The 21,288-nt window shown below is 34.3% G+C and overlaps 1 protein-coding gene across 15 annotated transcripts in view; it reads right to left on the bottom strand.

The window, feature by feature from the left end:
* LOC126741664 (voltage-dependent calcium channel type A subunit alpha-1) overlaps nucleotides 1-21,288 on the bottom strand; it is a 771,245-nt gene that overhangs the window by 355,777 nt on the left and 394,180 nt on the right. For all 15 annotated transcript variants that reach the window (XM_050448203.1, XM_050448189.1, XM_050448197.1 and 12 more), the window contains 3 exons: nucleotides 18,861-18,964; nucleotides 18,230-18,345; nucleotides 8,283-8,444 (listed from right to left, as the gene is read on the bottom strand). In XM_050448203.1, coding sequence (XP_050304160.1) covers nucleotides 8,283-8,444; nucleotides 18,230-18,345; nucleotides 18,861-18,964 — 382 coding nt within the window. The remainder of the gene's footprint in view (nucleotides 1-8,282; nucleotides 8,445-18,229; nucleotides 18,346-18,860; nucleotides 18,965-21,288) is intronic.

Here is a 21,288-nt window from a genome sequence, read left to right as displayed (position 1 = left end):
AAATTTTATTTTCCTGATTTTGACACTTTTGAAAAAAAGTGCTTCTTTTTCTGCAATTAAAAAATTACATGAACTGGAGTATGATAAGCTTTTAAAGTTTGGCTATTCTTTAAACCAAAAAGCATTGTTTCCCTCATCTTTAGAAAGACAGAATGTTAAACTCTCTTTAAAAATTTTTAATTCTTTCGTAGTAGAAGCATTAAGGCATTTTGGTAGCCGTATACCATTTTCTGAAGATACTGCTGATTTTGTCCACATAACAACATGGTGGAAAATTGTGAATGTCAAAACCCCATTCAAAGGCAAACATAAACGAGACATATTTCAAGAACCAATTGTTAAAAAACCACTCACTGATAGTGACATAGATCCCAAGATTGAATTCTTAGAAAAATTATTAAGCTGGCTTGATACTTGGCAACCTAGTAATTTTTCTAAAACTCTTACTCGACAAACAAGAACTGCTTTCAGCCATACTGTTTATGGACTGCTCGAAATTACCAAATTCTGTTTTACGGAACTTAACATGAATTATGTTCTTTTAGGGAAATTCCAAACAGATCCTCTTGAAGATAGGTTTGGTAAATATAGACAAATGGCAGGCGGTCATTATCACATGTCTGTACGACAGTTATATGAGACAGAAAAGAGACTTAGAATTCAATCTATATTAACACTTCAGTCTCGCAGTTTTGGCCCTATTAATATTAATAAGTTCTATGAGCTTCCCGATTATGACCTAGATGATAATTGCTCTCCAGAAGACTTTTCCCAAATTCAAACCTTGTTGTCTCTAATTTCAGTAAATTATGATCATTTTCAGAGCATCGAGGACATATTGCCATTAATTACATATTTAGGTGGTTATTGTTGCTATGTTACAATCAAAAAGCTAAAATGTGACAGTTGTAAAGGAAAACTGGTATATAATGAGCAATTTATAGTTGAAGACAATTTTGACCTAATTAATAAATTAAATCGTGGAGGACTGCTATATCCCCAAGACCAAGTTGTAAATATTGTATCTTTGACTTACATAATTTTTAACAGATTAATAAATGAATTTGAGGATATATTTTTACAAACCTATAACAAAAGACAGTTCATGTGTCAGTTAATTTTGAAATATTCTATTGCACAAAACATGTATTACATTTTGATGGATGCACTAGTCATAATACAATAGATGTTTTAAAGATAATTATTAAAAGTATATCCAATACACTTTTAAAAAATTATTGCACTAAGAATAATGATCAATTAAAAAAAAAAAAAAATGAAAAAAAAAAAAAGTGGATACCCTAACGAAGTAGACTATATAATATACCAACCACTAACACTACTAATTAAAATATAATAGTTCTTTATCAAGTTTATCTTAACTTTAAATAGTCTACTTACAAAAAAACATATAAAATATATATTTGAATCTAAAGACTATGTAGGTCCTAGGTAATTAATTTAGTTATTTATCCAATTGATTTACTTTAAATGATTCTAATTAATATGACATTCCTGATTATGACAGTTTTTTTCAAATTTTCTTAATTATGACAAGGTGTGGAATAGTTCAATATATGTATTTATGTGTATATAATAACATTTTTTACTACTTGATGGTATAAAAAAATTATTATAAATACCTAAATACATATGTTGAATTTTGGCGCAGATGTAGGGGAGTTGGGAGTCTGCATTTAATATTACACCATAATATTTAACCTGACATTCAACCAGAACTAAAACATACCTTTGAATGTTTCCTGAACTCTTTTCTATTCCTAGCATTTTTTAAAATAAGCCAAATATTGAGATATTAGCATATGAAATCCCTTGGTTTTTAAAAATCGGTGGCCCACATCGATGACGTCACGCGCCAAGCACTAAGGCCTTGTCTTTGAGTGGGTGTTGCCTATAGACGAGGAACATACCAGTTTTTTGACCAGATTAGAGCTGAGAGAAAGGACTACCAGATCAGCCCTAGTAGTTTACCGGACGGAGATCAAAGTAAGTGGTAGGTGCCCACAAAGCACTTGCCTATCGGTCATGTGGAATAAGATGCGATAGATGGCACTTCGAATTCGTGGAAATACATGTTGCGTAAAAATAATGCCCTAAGCCAGAACTAATTTTCCGCAAAAAAGATAAATCTTACAAAACTAGGCCTCTCGTACTGTATACGAAAACTCTACAAATAAGCAGGAGGTGAAGTACTTAGACATATAGCTGAACTGCAAGCTAATGTGGACTAAAAATGGTAATGAGGAAGTTAAAAAGACAATTGGTGCGTGACCGATTGATTCGACATATGAGAACGATAGCAGAATTAACTTGATTTTTAAAATTAAGTGACTCATGGACAGCAAACTAACTAAAAAAAAAAGATAAAGAACCCTGGGATTTATCAAAAGAGATTGTATCGGGTTTATCCTGTAAGCTATATAGCTCGTAACAGATTTAGATTCTTCAGTGAGGGGTTAGATCAGCTTTAGAATGTTTACCAGTAAATTCCTCGATTTTCTTTTAGAATCAGAGCTGGCACAGTTAGCACAGTTAGCAACTGTGCCAGCTGGTTCTTTTAGTTTTTTCCCAAATTCGAAGGACCACTGAATATTTTTCCCGCATACCTTGTTTGCATAAATAATACACACTTTCTTAACTTTCAAATTAATATTATAAAAATATACAATTTTTATGGACCGGAGAACTTAATTAAAAACGTTGAATTACAAAAAAAAACATATAACTTTTAACTTATTCCCATTAATCACTACTTAAACGTTTACCCGTTGATTGAATATTTGGGAAGATACGCAATCCTGTGTTAAAAAGTGTACCCGGTCGACTATCGGATTGCCGTTCAGTTTCGTGCACCGTCTGGTGCTGCCGCGAAGCGTCATATCTAGGAACGATTTATTTTAGCTGTGTGGACTTGGCTTTTGGCTTCTTTGGGTCAGGTTTTCAACGACGCTGGAATCTCCGGTTACGCGGCCGTGTTGGATATTTTTTTAAGATATGGGATGATGCTGCCAATTATGTTTTTATTATTTTTTTTGAACATACAACACGGTGTCATTTATGTGGTGGTCAAGTGATAAGTGATATACTTAAGGGTGGAGGCATATTGAAATTTCTTAAAAGTTAAATTTTATAAACAAATAATTACTTACCAAAATATGTTTTTGAGACAAAAATTAATACAAAAATATATATAAAAAGCTATTTTTAGAAAATTACCAACAAAGTTTAATACAAGTTATAATTCCAACAAACATTGTTTCCTTCATTTTGTGTTCAAGAGGGTCAAGTTTTTAAATAAAAAGCCCGTTGCACTTAATTAACTAAAAACTAATATACAAAAAATATGTGGAACAAATTTTAAGATATAAGTAGGTTTCACGTAAATATTATAAAGAATAATTGAAATCATTCATAAGACTTAATACCGATCATAATATAACTTCTTGATCAATAATTTTTTGTAAAAAGTAACCCATTTTGTCATGTGATTCCATAGCTAACAAAAATTTGCAGCGTAGTGACATCTGTAAAGTAAGGGGTTGTGAGTGAGGATGTTAATAGAAATTGAAAATAGGCCACATTTTAAGTTTTAAGCGACACAGGAAAATTCTCAATTACCAGTTGTTACAACTATACTTAAAACTATAAAAAGATACCTAGTAACAAAAAAAAAACATTTTGTTTAAAGACCCCGCATCACGGTTATACAGGACGTCAATAGAGGTGGAATAATTAGAGGAAAGTTGAGCAATATAGTGTCCTTTTATAATAAAATCTAAATACTTCCTAAATTTTGCAAAAAACTGAAATTTGGCAAAATCATTTTATTTTTTTCTGGCGTTATTTCAAAATATATGACAAAAGTATTTATTAAATGAATAAATTATTGTGACCACTTTTTCTCGCCTATACGATGACACCTTTAAAATTTAAAATACGACGTTCTGTCTTTAAAGAGCCATCATCAACTTTGTTTTTCTTTGTCGGCGCTATATTGACCATTTGCAGTTTAACGACGCGGGAATCTTTGGCCGCCCGGCCGTTTTGTTATTTTTTTAAGACAAGGGCGATGATGATAACAGCGCTTTTATTTATTTTGTTATTGCCGATATTTAAATGCGCTGTGATCTCGCATAAATAACTATAAAGATAGTTATAGATAAATGTGGTGGTTAAGTAATGTATGAATGTTTGAATAAGGGTTGAAATGTTTTGAATAAGGGTGTAACAACACTATAAAATATCGAAAATAGGCCACACTTTAATTTGCAATACAGGGAAACACTTAATTACTAATTCTTAAAACTAGAAAAAGTTAATAAGAAAAAAAACCAAATATTTTGTTTAACAGTATGAAGGGTCTCATCGCGGTTATACAGGATGTCCAAAATAAGGATGAGCAATAAATGGTTTAATTAGGCGAAAGTTGCGCAATATAAATGCAATGATTGAATAAATGCAATCTAAAAATTGGAAAAATGCCAAATACTTCCTAATATTCAGGAAAAAGGTGAAATTTGGCAAAATGGTTTTTTTATTTTTTTCTGGCGTTATTTGAAAATATAAAATAAAATCATTTATACATTGTTGTAAACGCTTTCTCTCTTTTACAAGTTAACATCTTTAACTTTTAAATACGACGTTTAATAACTCTTAAATCCTTCTTTAGAGAGTCATAATCAACTTTTTTTCTTCTTGTCGACTCCATGTTGGCCACTTGCAGTTTTGAATAACCCTTTTACAACAAGAATTACTTTTTCAACGAGGTAATTTCTAGTGAGTAGTTGGAATCATCCCTATTAAATATTATATACCTCTCTCTCTTTTAAATACAATTTCGAATTTCAAAAAATTCAAAACATACTTTATTCATAAATACATGATACCTACTTGTTGACATGGTACTTCTATGATATAAAATAGGCACATTAATCGACATATTACTAACACATAATTTAAAAACAATACACAATAGTGGGTTCAACATACTAGTATAAACACAAAATGTATTTTCAATTTCAAAGCAAGACGACTTAAAAATTTTTTAGAGTAACATCACAAATTCTAACCTTTACATCTTTACTAAAAACTAATTATATACGATTGGCCTGTTCCTAACTATCTTAAAAAAATTCTAATGCTATAAAAATACTTGCTTTTAAGAAGTTTCGTTAAGAACTTTTTAAAGCGAGGAGAACTTCTAGAGACTTTTATGACATTTGGAAAATGATTAAAAATTTTTATGCTCAAGTAAATAAGAAAATTCTTAGTTCACTTTTCGGGATGGGCATTGGAATATTGTATCCTTTTCTGATATTATAACGTTTTAAGGAGCCATTATTTTGAAGATACAATTTATATTTTTTATATATTAGGCAAGCAGACTCAACAATAAACAAGCAACACAAGGAAAGTATCTTTAAATAGGGGTCTGCATGTCCTGTGGAGATTTATGACACATATATTTAATGGCTCGTTTTTTAAAAACAAACATCGAGTCAAAAAGCCGTTTACTAATGCAACTCCAAAATGTTATTCTATACTGTAGGTATTTTTGTATGAAAGTAAGTTCCAACTTTCGACAAAAAAAAATAGACCGTTTTTGCAGATATCAATCTCAGTTCATTTAAAACCACTCTAACAGCATAACATCGTCTAGCCAGTTTTTGCCTCCTGACATATCTCCATAAAACTTACGTTTATGATCGATAACAATTCGAAGAAATCTGTTAAAATTATTCACTTCCAATTCTTTCTTGTGAATCATGAACTGCTCTGAACATAAAAACTTAACAATTTAGTCTTATCTATGTTTAAAGACAACAAATTAGCATCAAATCACTGTTTAATCATTAATAAATCTTTAGAAATTGTTTTTGTTAATGTGCTTTTATTATTGTCTGCCCATAAGATAGTGGTGTCATCTGCAAAAATAGTGAAGAATCCTCTTATCTGGAGAAACGCCAGGTCATTTATATACAATAGAAATAAAATAGGACCGAGAAACGAACCCTGCTTACTACAGAAAGTTCAGACAAACTGCCATTTGGCCAAACAAACTTTTTTCTGTCTAACAAAACAAAATTTTAACCATTCTAGAGCAACTCCCCTAAGCCCATATCTAGAAAGCTTATCGAGCAATTTCCATGGTTGACACAGTCAAAGTCTTTAGAGAAGTCGCAGAATACCGCTGCAGCAAAGTGACCTTCTTCAAGCTCAAATATAATCTCTCCAGGAATGAAAACATTACTCGACATTCATTTAATATGTTATTTTTTTTATTAGGAAAGCTACCATTCGTACTATAACCAGTTTCTCAATAACTTTAAAGGCTTTTTAGGCTTTATTCTTATCTTTTTCATGAATGAATTTCATCATGAAAACAATTATTGAAAATACTTAAAACACTAAAGACCATAAACATAATATATTGATTTAAAATTTTCTTAAAGTAAAAAAAAGAAAAAGAGAAAATGGCTCTCATAGACATGAAGAGACAGTATTTTTAAGAGTTCGGATTGATTTTTGTAAATAAAATAGATAATTTTCTGTGAGGTTTATAATTAGATTTTTTTAAAGATTTTCTAATAAGATTTTGAGATTCCCATATTAGGTTGTTATAAATCAAAGTCTTAATTAATATACGCACACTGATTAATTTTGCCTAAAGGAGCCATCGTCTCACAAACTAAACACATTTACATATATCTATCTATTTGTGATTATGATATTCAAGAAAAATTTTTAACAACTACCAAATTGCAATACGGCAAACACGAACCTGTGCAAAAACTCTCCCACACGACTCGGATGATCGGCCGATTACTAATTAGTGATGCGAAGAGTCCGGATGAATCGTCCGTTCAATCCGAATATCAAATTATTCCGAATCAATCCGGATATCTAAATCGTCCGGATACACGCCGCCCGTTCGATCGACAATTAAATAAAAGCTTGTACGAGGCTCACGAAGTGACACGAAGTTCCACGTTCCACCGGCTAAGAGAATCCGAATTAAATCGTCCGGACAAATAACCCGGCAATCGGCAATATCGTCGCAGGGCCTTGTGTAAATATTGCTTTATCTATTCTTATTGTACTTATTTATAAACATAAGAGACAATACGAGAACGCCCAAACTTTTTTGTATTTTGTATTTGTAAAGCATTTTTATATTGATATTTTGTATCGTTTAAAATACACTTGATTTATTACATACATAATCAGTTATTTTAGTTTTAACATCATGTAGATATCCGTAAAAACGAAATGTCTAATGGGTTGCATAATTCATACCTTATATTCGAAAAAAAGCTATAAAAAACGTTTATCGGACGGTCGAGCATCGAGCCCGAAGGCCGAAACATGGCATAATTTGCCGAACGGGCGAGACATCGAGCGGATGAATTAATCCGGATGAAAAAACCGAATTTTCAATTCATCCGAATCAATATTGTCCGGATATTGAATTAATCCGGATTTTTACAACACTATTACTAATGAGAAGCGACGGACGAAATTATTTTCGCGCATACTGGAGAGAATCGCCATCTATTTTTCACGCATATTTGCGGTCACGCTTTAGCCCATAAGGTTGCGTATCTTCCCAAATATTCAATCAACGGTTTACCATACATTTGTATCTTAAAAACGTACAATCGGGATGAAAGTCCGTTGTGTAGTCTTTCGAGTTTCGCAATTCGCACCGATCGGCGTGATCGTCTTTTGCCTGGCGGCATCAAAGATAAAACTATTCTAAAAATAGACTTTTAAGAATCGCGAACAGAGGAGCGACACAGTGGGGCTGAAATACCCATATAAGGCAATCGTATAGGAAAACTGAGTATATACGAGGGCGCGTCAATTAATTAAATTAATAAATATAAAACAAATCGCAACAGTAGTAGATGCTGTACAGAACATGTTTCTCCGCTCATATGGTTATGAACAATGTTTACTTTATAACTACCATGATGATAATCACTATTTTTGGGCTTAGAATTGTTACAGGGATGGTTTGTAAAGATTTGCTTAGTTTATTTTACTTTAAGATATTATTTTAAAAAATAAGATTCTTCACTAAGTTTGATTCACCTATTCACCTGTTACTGGTAATTGCCAACTATATTTTATACTATCTTTATTAAAAGTTTTGCTAACATTTTTTAGTTGTAACCGTTGTAATAAATAAATAAAATAAATAATTAAAAAATAACTCTTAACCTATATAAGTTAATCCATTTTAAAAACGTTATTCTTACCATCATCAGCGATGTCTTCCTCTTCCTGCTCTTCTTCTGTATCGGTACTCTTGCTTTTACCAATTTTCTTAAGCTTTTTCTTTTTGGCTGCTCGTCGTCGTGCTTCCATTATATGCATCTTTTCTTCTTCCGTTGTACGCTCTTCAGCTAGGATTACTTCCTCTGTTTGGAAGGAAAAAATACAACAGATTTAGACTCTTTAAAAAACATTTATTGGAATAATGAATAACATTAAAATATAATTATTATCAACATAAGTACTTTGAAGAAATAGTCAATAGTGTTCAGAATTGATTTATGATTTATTATGTTAATACTTCTATGAATTCTTTAGTTTAATAGACCTTAAACATATTCAAACCTTGGTTAAATTTCATTTATCTTGTAAGCTCCAAATTAAAGATAGAATTGATAGGCAATTGACTTAAAAAGTTCACAACCTTTTTCATTCATTTCTTTTATTTTTAATTGAAAAAAAATATCACATGAATAAGATCATATTGATAGAAAAGAAGGACTATATTAGATTTTGAAATAATATTAATAAAACCAGAAGCTAAAACTTTCTTTGTATCTATTACATTCAATGGATATTATATAGACCAGGTTCAATACAGAAGAACCATACATAATTTAAAATTTATATAGTCAGCATATCATATATTTGCCTACTGATGGGACTACTACTTGAGATTCATAAAATAAGCATATCTCTTAATAAATGAGAAATCATATGAAATTTCAATATCAGCAATAGAGACTACCTTTACCAGAGAAGAACCGTCAATTTATAAAATCTACCTCTAATCTTTTTAAATTAGCATGCAATCTAGTTTAGTAGTTACATCCACAAAGCAAACGAAAAACTTGTAAGGGAACAAATATTCGAATGTCATTGCCAAATACATTCATTAAAAGCAGAACTAAATAAAGTCACTGAGAAATAAAATATCAAACTCAAGCTATAAAACAAATGTTTAACATAGTTCCTCAATAATTTCCATATGAAAATTGGATGAAACATGATTAAAACTGTGAAAGCTCTACAAATATGTTACATGAACCTCATCAGAAAGATCCAGTACTTCCGAAAAATAATTAACAAATATTAGTAGATTTACGTCAGTGTGTGTATCACCACTAAGAACTTCAAACCCTATGAAATTCTTAATAAATCATAACAACTTGTTAAGATCATATCACGTCATGAAGCTCCTAATACTACCTGGACCTGTGATCTTGGACGTTTTTAATCCATATAATTGATATCAATGAATAAGATAGCTAAATGATATTTTAAGCTTACTCTATGTTTTATATGTATTTAGTGGTATTATATATTACCAACATGTTAAGATACTAAAATAAAAGTTCAAAAATATATTAAAATGCAAAGAGTTTTAATGGGCCTAATGAGTAAAGTGGTAAAACGACTCTAGATGTAATGCACATGTTAAATAATTTAGAGATATAAAAATAGTATAACTGTATAGAACAATGGAGTTATACACAGTGCAATGTTGTGAGGGTTCGGCTTTTTTTCTTGATAGTATCAGCATGGTATTCCAGTCTTTCTATGATTTTGGTACACTTGATTCATGGTTTAAGTTACTTCGAGATACGAGTAATGAGGTCTCTCTTTTCTATGGGCTAGGTTTCGGCTCATAGTACCCCTGTCCATATCTGACTTTATATTTTTAGTATTTTCTATCGCTTTGACTTGGTTGCTAAATATGTTAATAATACCCCTGTAATCTTGTCATCTGAATCAATGATAGTTATCGCACACTTCCACAACATAGATTCCAACTCCTGATAACTAAAGGTCACCATAGCGGACAAGGAATGCTGCAAATTAAATACAAGGTGTTATAGCAGAAAATGATATCGCTCAAAGTACAGAGGTAAATAGAGCAACATTACTTTTAGAAACAGGTAGTCGGACTGATATTGTCTTTGTTTTCGTACAACACGACGTTTCGGTCGGTAAGTATCTCCGACCGTTATCAAGTGTAAACTAAAGCAATTTCCTATTCTGCAGGCTTATATATGATTGATAGGGTCAATGGGGCGTGAATTCTGATGATGCGTGAAGAGAGCATCTGCTAGAAGAGGTCTCCATATGTTAGGAACATCCACACTGGGTTGGCTAAAGACACCCTGGTTTTGCGTTATGTAGCCAGCATCCTTACTTAGGATTGTTGTTTCAGGCCAGTGAATGTTATGGCCGTTTGTCCAAGCATGTTCAGCAATGCCTGATCTGGCTACTTCTCCAGTACTCGTCCATTTGCGATGTTCCTTGGTCCTAACTGCCAAAGGTCTTTTGGTTTCGCCAACATATGAGTCCCCACACTCACAAAAATCTGGTAGATGCAGTTATTGGTGTCTGCTGTAGATTCTGGCTTTGTTTTGGAAAAAGAACTTCTTATTGTATTGCTAGATCTAAAGGCGGTTTTTAGATTAAACTTCTTAGCAATTCGTCGGATTTTTTCGGATGTACCTTTTATATAGGGGATTGCGAGAAGCCCAGTTGATTCATCCTCTTGCTTGGTTCTGGTTTCCTTCACCATCGACCTCTGGATAGTTTTCTGCATAAGTTTTTTGGGATAGCTATTCTGCTGCAGATCTTTAGTAAGAAGTGCTACTTCCGCCTTGAAGTCTGCATCGTTATTGCAGATGGTTACAGCTCGGTTGTACAGAGACCTGATGATTCCAACTTTAGTCGAACTAGCGTGATTGGAATGAAAGTGTAGGTATTGTCCAGTATGTGTGGGTTTTCGATACACAGACGTTCTTATAATGCCATTTGTATTCTTGACAAGAATATTTAAGAATGGCAGCCTCGAATTTCTCCATCTCCATGGTGAATTTGATACTTGGCACCATGTTGTTCAAGTGGTGCAAGAAGCCCTGAAGTTTGTCTTTCCCTTTAGCCCAGATGATAAATGTATTATCAACGTATCGCAGCCACATCTTTCGCTTCTGTCGTGAGGTGCTGATTACCTGTTCCTCAAACTATTCCATATATATATTGGCTACCACCGGAGACAGTGATGATCCCATAGGCAGACCCTCATCCTGAGCGTAAAACCTTTAAATCTTTTGTAAAATCTTTCACCTGAAAAAAGGAATTACGTAGACAGACCTCCAAAAGTTTCATCACTTCTCCGAGCGAAAGCTTGGTTCGAGACTGAAGTGACGTGTGGTTGCTCAGTTTATCCTGGATAATCTTCAGGGAATCTCCAATCGGGACATTGGTGTAAAGACTTTCCACGTCAAAGCTAACCATTCTATTCTCTGGTCCGATGTTGATAGGTCGAAGTAGATTTACAAAATGACTGGAGTTCTTAACGTATGAATCAGTATTCTCTTGGAGTGGTTTGATTATTTTTAAAAGGAACCTAAAAAGTTCTGACGTTGCTGAATCCCTTGAGCTAGTAATGGGTCGCAGTGACATCAATTCCTTGTGAACCTTCGGTAGTCCATAAAGATGTGAAGGTTTACTGTCATGTGAGGTAAGTCTTGTACGTATGGCGTCCGTTAAGAAAAAGAATAGTTCTTTAGTGTTCTGTACACTCTTCCTTCAATAGTCGCCGTTAGATCTTTTGATAACAACCTGTATTTTCCTTTCTGTAGAACCTCTTCGATTTTGGTCTCGTAGGTATTCACGTCCATTATAACTGTCGCAGTACCCTTATCCGCTGGTAGAATTTTAATGGTTTTGCCCTTCCTCAGATCTTTCAGCGCTCTCTCTTCCTCTCTGCCAATATTTTTATTAATTTTCTGCCTGTTCAGCTGGTCCAGAGTGTTTCTAACCTCATATCTTAGCGACTGAGCGGGGTAGCTGAACGGAGATTGAAGAAATTACATCCAGAAGCTGGATTTTGGTGGATACTGCAAAGTTTAGTCTTCGGCTAAATACTTTTTCTTCCGGGGCAGTAAGAGTACTGTTCGATATATTTATGATGGTTTTTCCTGATTTGTGGTCTTCTGTCTCTTGTGAGGATGGATATATTGTTTTTAGCTTTTTCAACATTGTCTGGTGGTTGATCCTCAATTTGTTTCAAAAGTCATGTTAACAAAAAACTATCATTATTATTAATAAAATTAAATTCTTAATAAACATTTTAAAAACACCCTGGTGTATTTGCTCTACATTTATTAGTTCAGTAGGAATTTTAATGTGTTCAGGAGCGATTTTTAAAGACAATTAAAAGACTTCACAAAAAAGCAGGCTAAGATCGGGCGACCTTGCTAGATCTCTCTTGGTCACCTTTGCCTGATTCCCTATTCAGGAAAACCAGTTAACATCGACTTCAGCAATTAGATTGCTATATTATTAGTAAATGAAAGATCTTTAACAGTACGTCATAAAATAGGAATCGAAAGGTTTATATTTTATTACATTTACATATTAGGTATATTTTTCTTTAAAACTGACGAGAGCTTTTGTCAGATCAGCGCCGCCTACTAATTACCTACAGAACTGTGTTCTATCTTCATGGAATTCCTAAAGAAACTGTACCTTCTATAGGCAGAATTTTTGTGATATTTTGCACACATACTAGATCTCATATATCTGTTTTTCTTAAAACTTTTCTTGTTGAAGTATAGTAGACGCTACCACAAAACTTTCTAGAATTACAATTAACTTAAATTTTGACTGGGTGACACTGGGTAGCCAGAGAAGCTGTTGTGCAGAGGTCTTGGCTATGTCACTGAGCAAACTGCAAGTATTGCCCAGATATTTGAGCATGCCTAAGTACTTTGCACTCCCCAATGACGCGTTCTGCAGCCTCTTTCTCCTCGTAATACTAACGGCACTTTAACCTGACTGCAATACTCAGAATATGAAGGTGGAGCCTTAAGTGCCAGTTTTCAGATAAAAGATCTGCCACGAGCGCTACTTTCGTTTATCTCCAAAGTGTCTTATTTAACGAGCAGACTCTTTAGTGATACTTAACATCTGGCTATGTCAGTTGAAGATTGAGCTCTACCGGTAGTTTCGCAGATCTCAGTCCAGGCAGTCCGGTTGCTCATTACCAATATTATCTCAGTGATCAGACAAGCTAAAGTCTGCAGCCCTCTTTTAGCAGTTCCTCTAGGAACTTTATATACTCGTTCGCATTTTAAGATAGAAAGTACTTCAGCTTGGATGAGAGTAGCTCCCCTAGTGAGTAGACCCTACTGCTATATTAGGCTTCATAAGCCTGCAGTAGCTTCGTTGTTTATTCAGGAGCCGAACCCTGGCGCTCCTCTCTGCCTGCCATATATGTTACGAAGCCCTTATAGTTGATTATTGCAGGTACCACATAGTCATTCCTAATGAAAAGGAAAGGAGCTTGCAGTACGATCCAGGACCAGATTTTAGATTACTCATAGATTACTCAAATTGTATCGCAAAGTCCAGGGGCGGAAAATTTAACTGAGTCTTAAAGGCTTAAAATAGGGCTGTTCGCATAGATCCTGTAAGGTTTACGCATTTCCGAATAAGTTTTATGTGTGCCCGTTTCTCATGGTTACTAAAGTAAATTTAATTTTTTTCCTGCTTGCAGGAAAAAAAATTTAATTTTTCCTTACCAAGTAAAAATTATTTTCAATAGCAATAAGCTGGCTGTAAATCTAGAAGGTAAAAGTAGAATATGCTAATAAGAAAAAGTGATTTAGTTAAAAATTAATGTAAAATCAAAGTATTCCGGAGCTAAAGTAGCCTTCTGTTCAAATCTCCGGTAGGCACTGCCCCCAGATCAGACGTGAAACATTTAAAAGTAATTATATGCAATATAAGAGGTCTGAACACGGACGTAAACGTCGTGCCCTAATATCTACAAACAAACAGACCTTACATTTTACTTCTAGCAGAGACAAAAGTGAACTCGGAAAAAACCAAGTTCTTATGTTGTATCCGGGATCCGAGTTTCAGACCCGATTTAGGTACAAATTTATACTCTCCCTCTTCATTAGACGCCGCATATCTTTCCAGCGCACAAAAGATCAGGAATCCCCTGGGTTCGATGTTATGTGGTTTATAATAACAACCAAAAGTTCTATAAAGTATTTCTTCTTCACTACGAACTCCTTAGCAATGCACACTACAGAAGGCATCAACCTTGCTGATAAAATCAACAATCTGCAAAAAAACTATTCAAGTGCAGAAATCCATAATGATAGGTTGTCGAATCTAAGAGGACTGATGACGAGGGGTGCTAAGCAGAGGACTTCGCGATTAGCCAGTTTAGATAGCGAGAGTCAATCAAAATATCTAATAGACAGAGAGACTTTACTGCAGCATGTTGCAAAGAGGTTGGTCAAGGTTTCTGAAGATGGTCAATAACTCCATCATTGAGTGGGGATGATGGTTCCATTGCAATGACCGCAATGTGAAAGGCAGGCTTGTAGTATCAAATGTTCGCATCAAACTCTACCGTATACCCACATAACAAGACACCACCATTGCCAGCAACTTTGCCAAGAAAGGCTTCTTCGATGTCGGAGATAGTCTTCCATCACAGAGATCTTTAAAAAGTTCTCAAAGGCTTTTCAACCACTTTTTAATTCGATATCTGTTGGCCTATGTCACACATGTTTGGATTGACGTTATCGAGAAATATTGTGAATCCGGTGCAATAGCTCTGGATATTTCAAAGCCATTCGATAGGATCTGATCTTAAATAAACTATGTTCTTGTGGTTTGCCACCAACTCTCATTTTTAGCTTAGAAGCTTCCTTGAGAACCGATCCAGAGGTTTCAAATTAACGCTGGTGTCCCTCGGAAATGCATCTTATCTCCTACTCTCTTCCTGTTATATATCAACGACCTTCTCGATAAGACTTCTAATCGAATTTATCGCTGTGCTGATGACAGTACATTGGTGTCTTCCTACAAGATTACTTCAGCCTACATCCAGTGTTATAGGCGTCGCCAGGTAACTGAAGTGATACTTTTTTTTTTTTTTTAATTTTTGAAGTGAATATTTTAAAGATAATTGCAATCTGATTAAGTTTAACGCAGGTAAGACTGAGAATGCTGCATTTGCAAAAAAAGTTACCCTAAGCCTTATTATGTTAAGGCTTGTTTTGCCGCTGTCTACATCAGTTCGCTTGTTAGATGTTTAGAAGGTTGAAAGCAATATGTCTTGATATGATCTTGTAGCGGCAATAAACCGGCTTCTCAAAAACTTAAGGCTTTCTTTAAAACGAAAAGGCTGTATGCCAAGATTCATCCATCTGTTGAGTATTGCTCTCACATAAAAATATTTGCGCCCAAACAGACAGCAAAGTTGCTTGATTCTATCCACAACAAGGCCATAGGCCTTATAGAAAATCCAAAGATAACTAGAGGCTTGGACAGTTTGGCGCATAAAAAGAAGGTGCGGACCTAACTCTGTTTTATTAATACCATCACGGTAAATGCTATTTAGAATTGACCCATACTACCTAAAGCTATATATACACAATATCTACTCGACAGTCAGATGCGACTCATGAATGTCAACTGCATCTTCAGACGCCTAGAACGTCCCCATATCGGCACGTTGCGCTACTCGTAAGATATATATGCAGCTTTCTGTACTTTTTTTGTAATATAAGAGTTCCAATTTAGTGTGCTATCAAAGTTCTTACTAGATGTACGTTTTTTACTTCAGATGCATAACTTATTGAGTTTCCTGATAATTTGGGGGCCCGAACAGATTTCCTCTTTTTGGTGAATAGCATCATCTCAGTCTTTTTGGGGTTAATGGATAGGGAATATTCTGCAAACCAATTGTTAAAATTTACCCGTTCGCAGAATGACGAAGTCATCCGCGTAGGCTATTGTGTAGTGGTGGTCATTATTAAGCCGGATGATGAGACTATCCAAAATAAGGTTCCACAGTGGAGATGATAGCAGTAAGGCTCTAGATATACGGGTCTTCTCATCTGCCATATTGATCCATGTGAGGCGAGGAGCGTATAACAACAACACGATCTGCGGTGTGAAACATTTCAGTGAGGAAATTTCGCAATTTTATAAGGAAATTGTTTATTGTGGGACTGAGTTTGTGCGACCTCGTCCATTGATCGCAGATCGTAGAAACGTTTTTTTTACGGCGTAAATGCGTTTCGTCGTGACTGCGTTATCACGTAGTTGTGAACGATTTCACACATCGAACTTTGACGGAAAAAATTGAGTGTGGCAAGTTTTAAAGGCTGCTTATTGCACGTTAATTGCAAATCGCCATTAGTGTTTATTAATCCTAGTGTATCAACGCGTAACAAATGTAACATGAGTTTCAAATTGCAGGTACCTAACCTGAGTTAGTTGCACCTGTATTTTGCATATAGGTACTGCTCAAATTGACGTAGGCACATTTGCAAGTAATAAATTAATAATCAATAAACTGACCTTAATAAAGACCACACTCGTTTTTCATCAAAAATTTTTTTCCGTTAAACTTGGGTATGTGAAATCGTCAACAACTACGCAATACGCAATAACGCAGTTACGACCAAACGTTTTTACGCTATAAAAAAACGTTTAGCCGATCTGCGATTAATAGACGAAGTCGCACAAACTCCGCACAACACTGTCTATTAGATGCTTGAAGGCACTCACAGACATCAGCATTTCATCTCTTATATATCTTTCGCACAGCCCTTCGAAAAGGGTGATAGGCTAATAGGGCGGTAAGCTTTGGGAGTTGTATAGTCGAACCACCCTGGTCTAGGAAGAAACACAAGTCTGACTTCTCTCCATGCCCTGGGGGTGTACCTTAGCGTCAAAGACGTTTTAAACATTCTCACCAGATACGGCAATAACTGTTCCTGACCCCACTGAAATAGTGCTGGATAGATGCCGTCAGATCCTGAGGATTTAAATGGAGGCAATAAGGAGAGTGCTCAGTTTATTTTATTCTCGTATATTACCCGATCGGCAAGTAGCCAATCTACCTCCGAAGATAAGTAAGGTACTTGTATTCGATCCGCTGTAATACTGGAAGTTGAATCAGGACCGTGTGTAGCAAATAGCTGTTTATTCATTTAATAATTATCTTAAATTAATAAATTAAAATTACATTAAAAAACAAATTTATAATTTGTTGTTTTTTTTACTTAGTTGTATTTTCAGCAATTAATAAATAAACTATTTTTGAATTAAAAAAAAAATTGTAGCTCCGTGCTTTCTTGAAAATTGGCAGTAAATGTGCCATCCTCCCTAGGTACATTGCCTATTTCCCGATATGGGTCTTTCTCGCAAGCTTTCTAAAGTCAAACAACCCTAATACCGGAGAGAGCTTGAAAGTCTCCAAGAAGATTATTTGGATACCGATTTTGTAATAGCTAAATTAAAACCAACAAACGAGATCAATATTATATGCTAAAAATGTAAGAATTTTTTGGCAGTTTTATAACAATTAATTGACCTAGAAAATAAGATAAAAAAGTGTGTTCCATCAGAATCTCGATCTTGTGGCAGTTACGAAAGATCAAATTGTAGAAAAGTTAAAATTAAAATCTGTTTTTAGAGAGAAAAACAGGTTTTTCATATAAACCACATAAACCCAAACTTTTTGTTAAAGTAAAGTAAGCAAGGATGGTATATATCTGTTTTTGTTTCTAAAGTAGAGTTGTCTTATTGGTGTTACGGCATAAAAATTGTTTGATCGACTTTACCTCAGTTGAAGGTTTAATTTTTTCCTTCAATTATTTAAAAAAATACATTTTACTTTACCAAATAAAAATTATTATTAATGGCAATAAACTGACTGTAAATCTGGAAGATAAAAGTAGAATATGCCAATAAGAAAAACTGACAGTTGTCAGACCATTTTTTAGGAGTATTGCCTCTAGGGCAGCGTAAAATCATAAATAAAACCTGAAAACCTTGACTTCTCGTAAAACACTGCTTTCTACTTTTCAAACTACTTTAAACATATAGCGTGCATTACTAATGTAATTATCCTTACCCGCTTTACATATCCACTGCACATAGCCATTAAGTTCTCGTTCTAGCTGCGCTGCTCTTCTTAGCTTTAAAAACTCTTGTCTATTTTCTACTTTTTCTCTTTCCTTAGCAAACTCTCTATGAAGACAAAGCATTAATTAGCAACAAACTAAAGTAAAGGCTTACTTTCAAAGGATATTTTCAAAACACTACAGACTATATTTAAATGTATTATTAATAAATTAGGCAAATACGAAGAACTAGCTCTAAGCTTTGTATTGTTTTACTGAAAGACAATCGTTCCACAAAAGTAAATATGTTTTAAATTTTAACATAACATTTATTATTTCAGAGCGGGAAATATAACGTAATTGGCCAACTTATATAGCCTGTATATTAAATTTTATTAAAATATTGCCTGGCCTACAAAATTCTAACGCGTCAAATTTAATTGGCACTACTTCGTTTAATTAAACCTGCTTCAGTAATCCATTCTAAATATCTGCCAAAACTTTCAGTAAACATCTTTTTTGATCGGGTTTTATGAAATTCCGCTCTTCTCTCTACCCTTAGTCTTTCATTTGAAAATTCCCTGAATATGTAGATAATAGAAATGAACATTTTATAATCATAATTTTTAAGGTAAAACTTACCCGCTGAGCACACCGAGAACTAAATTTAACATAAAAAATGAACCAAGCACTATGAGAGGCACAAAGTACATCCAATTGTAGAAGCTTCCGACAGCATCGTTCATCTGAAATTAAAAAAAAAAAATTAATAATAATATACAAAGGTATCAAAATAGATATTCTAATAGAATCGTACTATCTAGGCATTTATATAAAGTAATAAGATAGAGAATATAAAACAATATAATTTGAAGAAAGTAATTAGTTTTAAAAAATTGATCATTCCACTCTTAATTAGTGTAATTATAACTCTTTTCAGCTTGACGATTATTTAATTTAATTTCTTCCCTAATAAAATATGTGCCAATAACATAAATACTTTTTTCAGTTCCGTGTTTGTAACCCAATATTGCGAGGGTTGTTGGGTGGGGTCAGAAATAAAACAGAAATCTATTTACTTAAATGTCAACGTTTCGACTTACGAGGGTGGTCCCAGAAGTACCCGGCCTGACCTAGAGATGTCGGTAGTAGTTTGAAAAATATCAGTGTATTAGAAAGTATACAATCTATAAAGTTTCCAGTTTGAAGACGCCACGTTGTTTAGTATTTGTTTGGCAGCCATCAATAGTGAACGTTTTCAGGGAACTTGTGAAAATGGAGAAAATTGTCATCGTTATGTGATACAATACTTTTATTTGAAAGGCCTCAGCCCAACCAGTATAAAAGCTGAACTGGAACTCTGGGTGAGTCTGCTCCTTCGTTAACAACAGTAAAATATTGGGTAGCAGAGTTTAAACGAGGCCATACGAGCTGCCAAGACGAGCATCGCAGTGGTCGACCAAATGAGCTGACGACTCCAGAAATTTTAAAGAAAATTCACAAAGTGGCACTGGATGATCGCCGACTGAAAGTTCGCGAGCTAGCGGACATAGTAGGCATTTCAAAAAGTAACTGACAATTTTGACATGAGAAAGCTGTGCAAGATGGGTGCCGCGTTTGCACACACTCGAACAAAAACAGTGTCGTGAAGATGTTTCAATTGAGTGTTTAGCGAAATTTAATAGCAACAAAGCAGAATTTTTGCGTCGTTTCATAACTACGGATGAAACATGGGTCCATCACTTCACACCTGAGACAAAAGAACAATCAAAACAATGGACTCAAAAGGGAGAACCGGCTCCAAAGAAGGCAAAAACCGTTTCATCTGCAGGCAAGGTCATGGCGTCGGTTTTTTGGGATGCGCGAGGGATAATTTTCATTGACTATCTTGAAAAAGGTAAAACTATCAACGGCGAGTATTATGCGAACTTATTGCAATGTTTGAGCAAAGAAATCAAGCACAAAGGGCCACATTTGGTTAAGAAGAAAGTGTTGTTTTATCAAGACAATGCACCAGCTCACAAATCCGTTATTGCAATGGCCAAAATTAACTAATTGAAGTTTGAATTACTATCTCATGCACCCTATTCGCCAGATTTAGCCTCCTCAGATTATTTTCTGTTTCCAAACTTAAAAAACTGGCTCAGTGGTCAAAGATTTTCCAACGATCAAGAAGTGATGTCTGCAGTTAATGGCTATTTCGAGTCGCAAGACAGTTCTTATTATAAAAAGGGTATCGAACTTATAAAACATCGCTGGAAAAAGTGTATAGAGCTGAAAGGAGATTATGTTGAAAAATAAATACATTTTTTTCCAAAATTTTCGTGTTTTCTTTCTTGGGTCGGGTACTTCTGGGACCACCCTTGTATATTAAGTCATCCTTATTCTGTAATCCGATTTCTGTAATTCGCAAGTTGTTTATTTCTTCAAGTATTCATATGTTTGTATTCCATGATTACGTTTAATATTTTTTAAAAATCCTATGTTATAACAACATGGGATTTTTGGAAAATATAAAACGTAATTATGGAATTCAAACCCATGAATACTTGAAGAAATAGGCGAACATCAGCAGACAACTTGCGAATTACAAAAATCACAAGTGTTTTCTTTTACAATGTAGAACCAACCAGTGTCCTGAGGATAACTTAATTTAAGTCGAAACGTCGACATTTAAGTAAATAGGTTTCTGTTTTATTTCTGACCCCACCCAACAACCCTTCGCAATATTGAACAAAAATACTGCTTACATGTATGGAGTCGAAATTCCAGCCTGAACCGAAATATGAAAATTCAAAACAAGCTTGAACTATTTTGATAATCGCCACGACTAAGATATAGATTTGTTTAATGAATCAATTAGAGATATAAATAAAACTGAACTTCTCACATCTTGTTGGGCAAAAACAGCGATAGCACTATCCCACCAGACATTGATAACTATCACATCCATTAAGTCGTCTTATATATTTAGCTTCTAGTTAATAATTTTAGCTAACGAAGAGTATTGGGACAATATTGGCCATATTTCAACTGAATTAGGTAACCACTGTAGTGGATAGCTCCTCCT

This window comes from Anthonomus grandis, chromosome 10 (genome assembly GCF_022605725.1).
Source record: "Anthonomus grandis grandis chromosome 10, icAntGran1.3, whole genome shotgun sequence".
NCBI classification, from domain to species: Eukaryota; Metazoa; Arthropoda; class Insecta; order Coleoptera; family Curculionidae; genus Anthonomus; species Anthonomus grandis.
The sequence above is the reverse complement of the archived record's forward strand: the minus strand, read 5'-3'. Positions and strand labels throughout refer to the sequence as shown.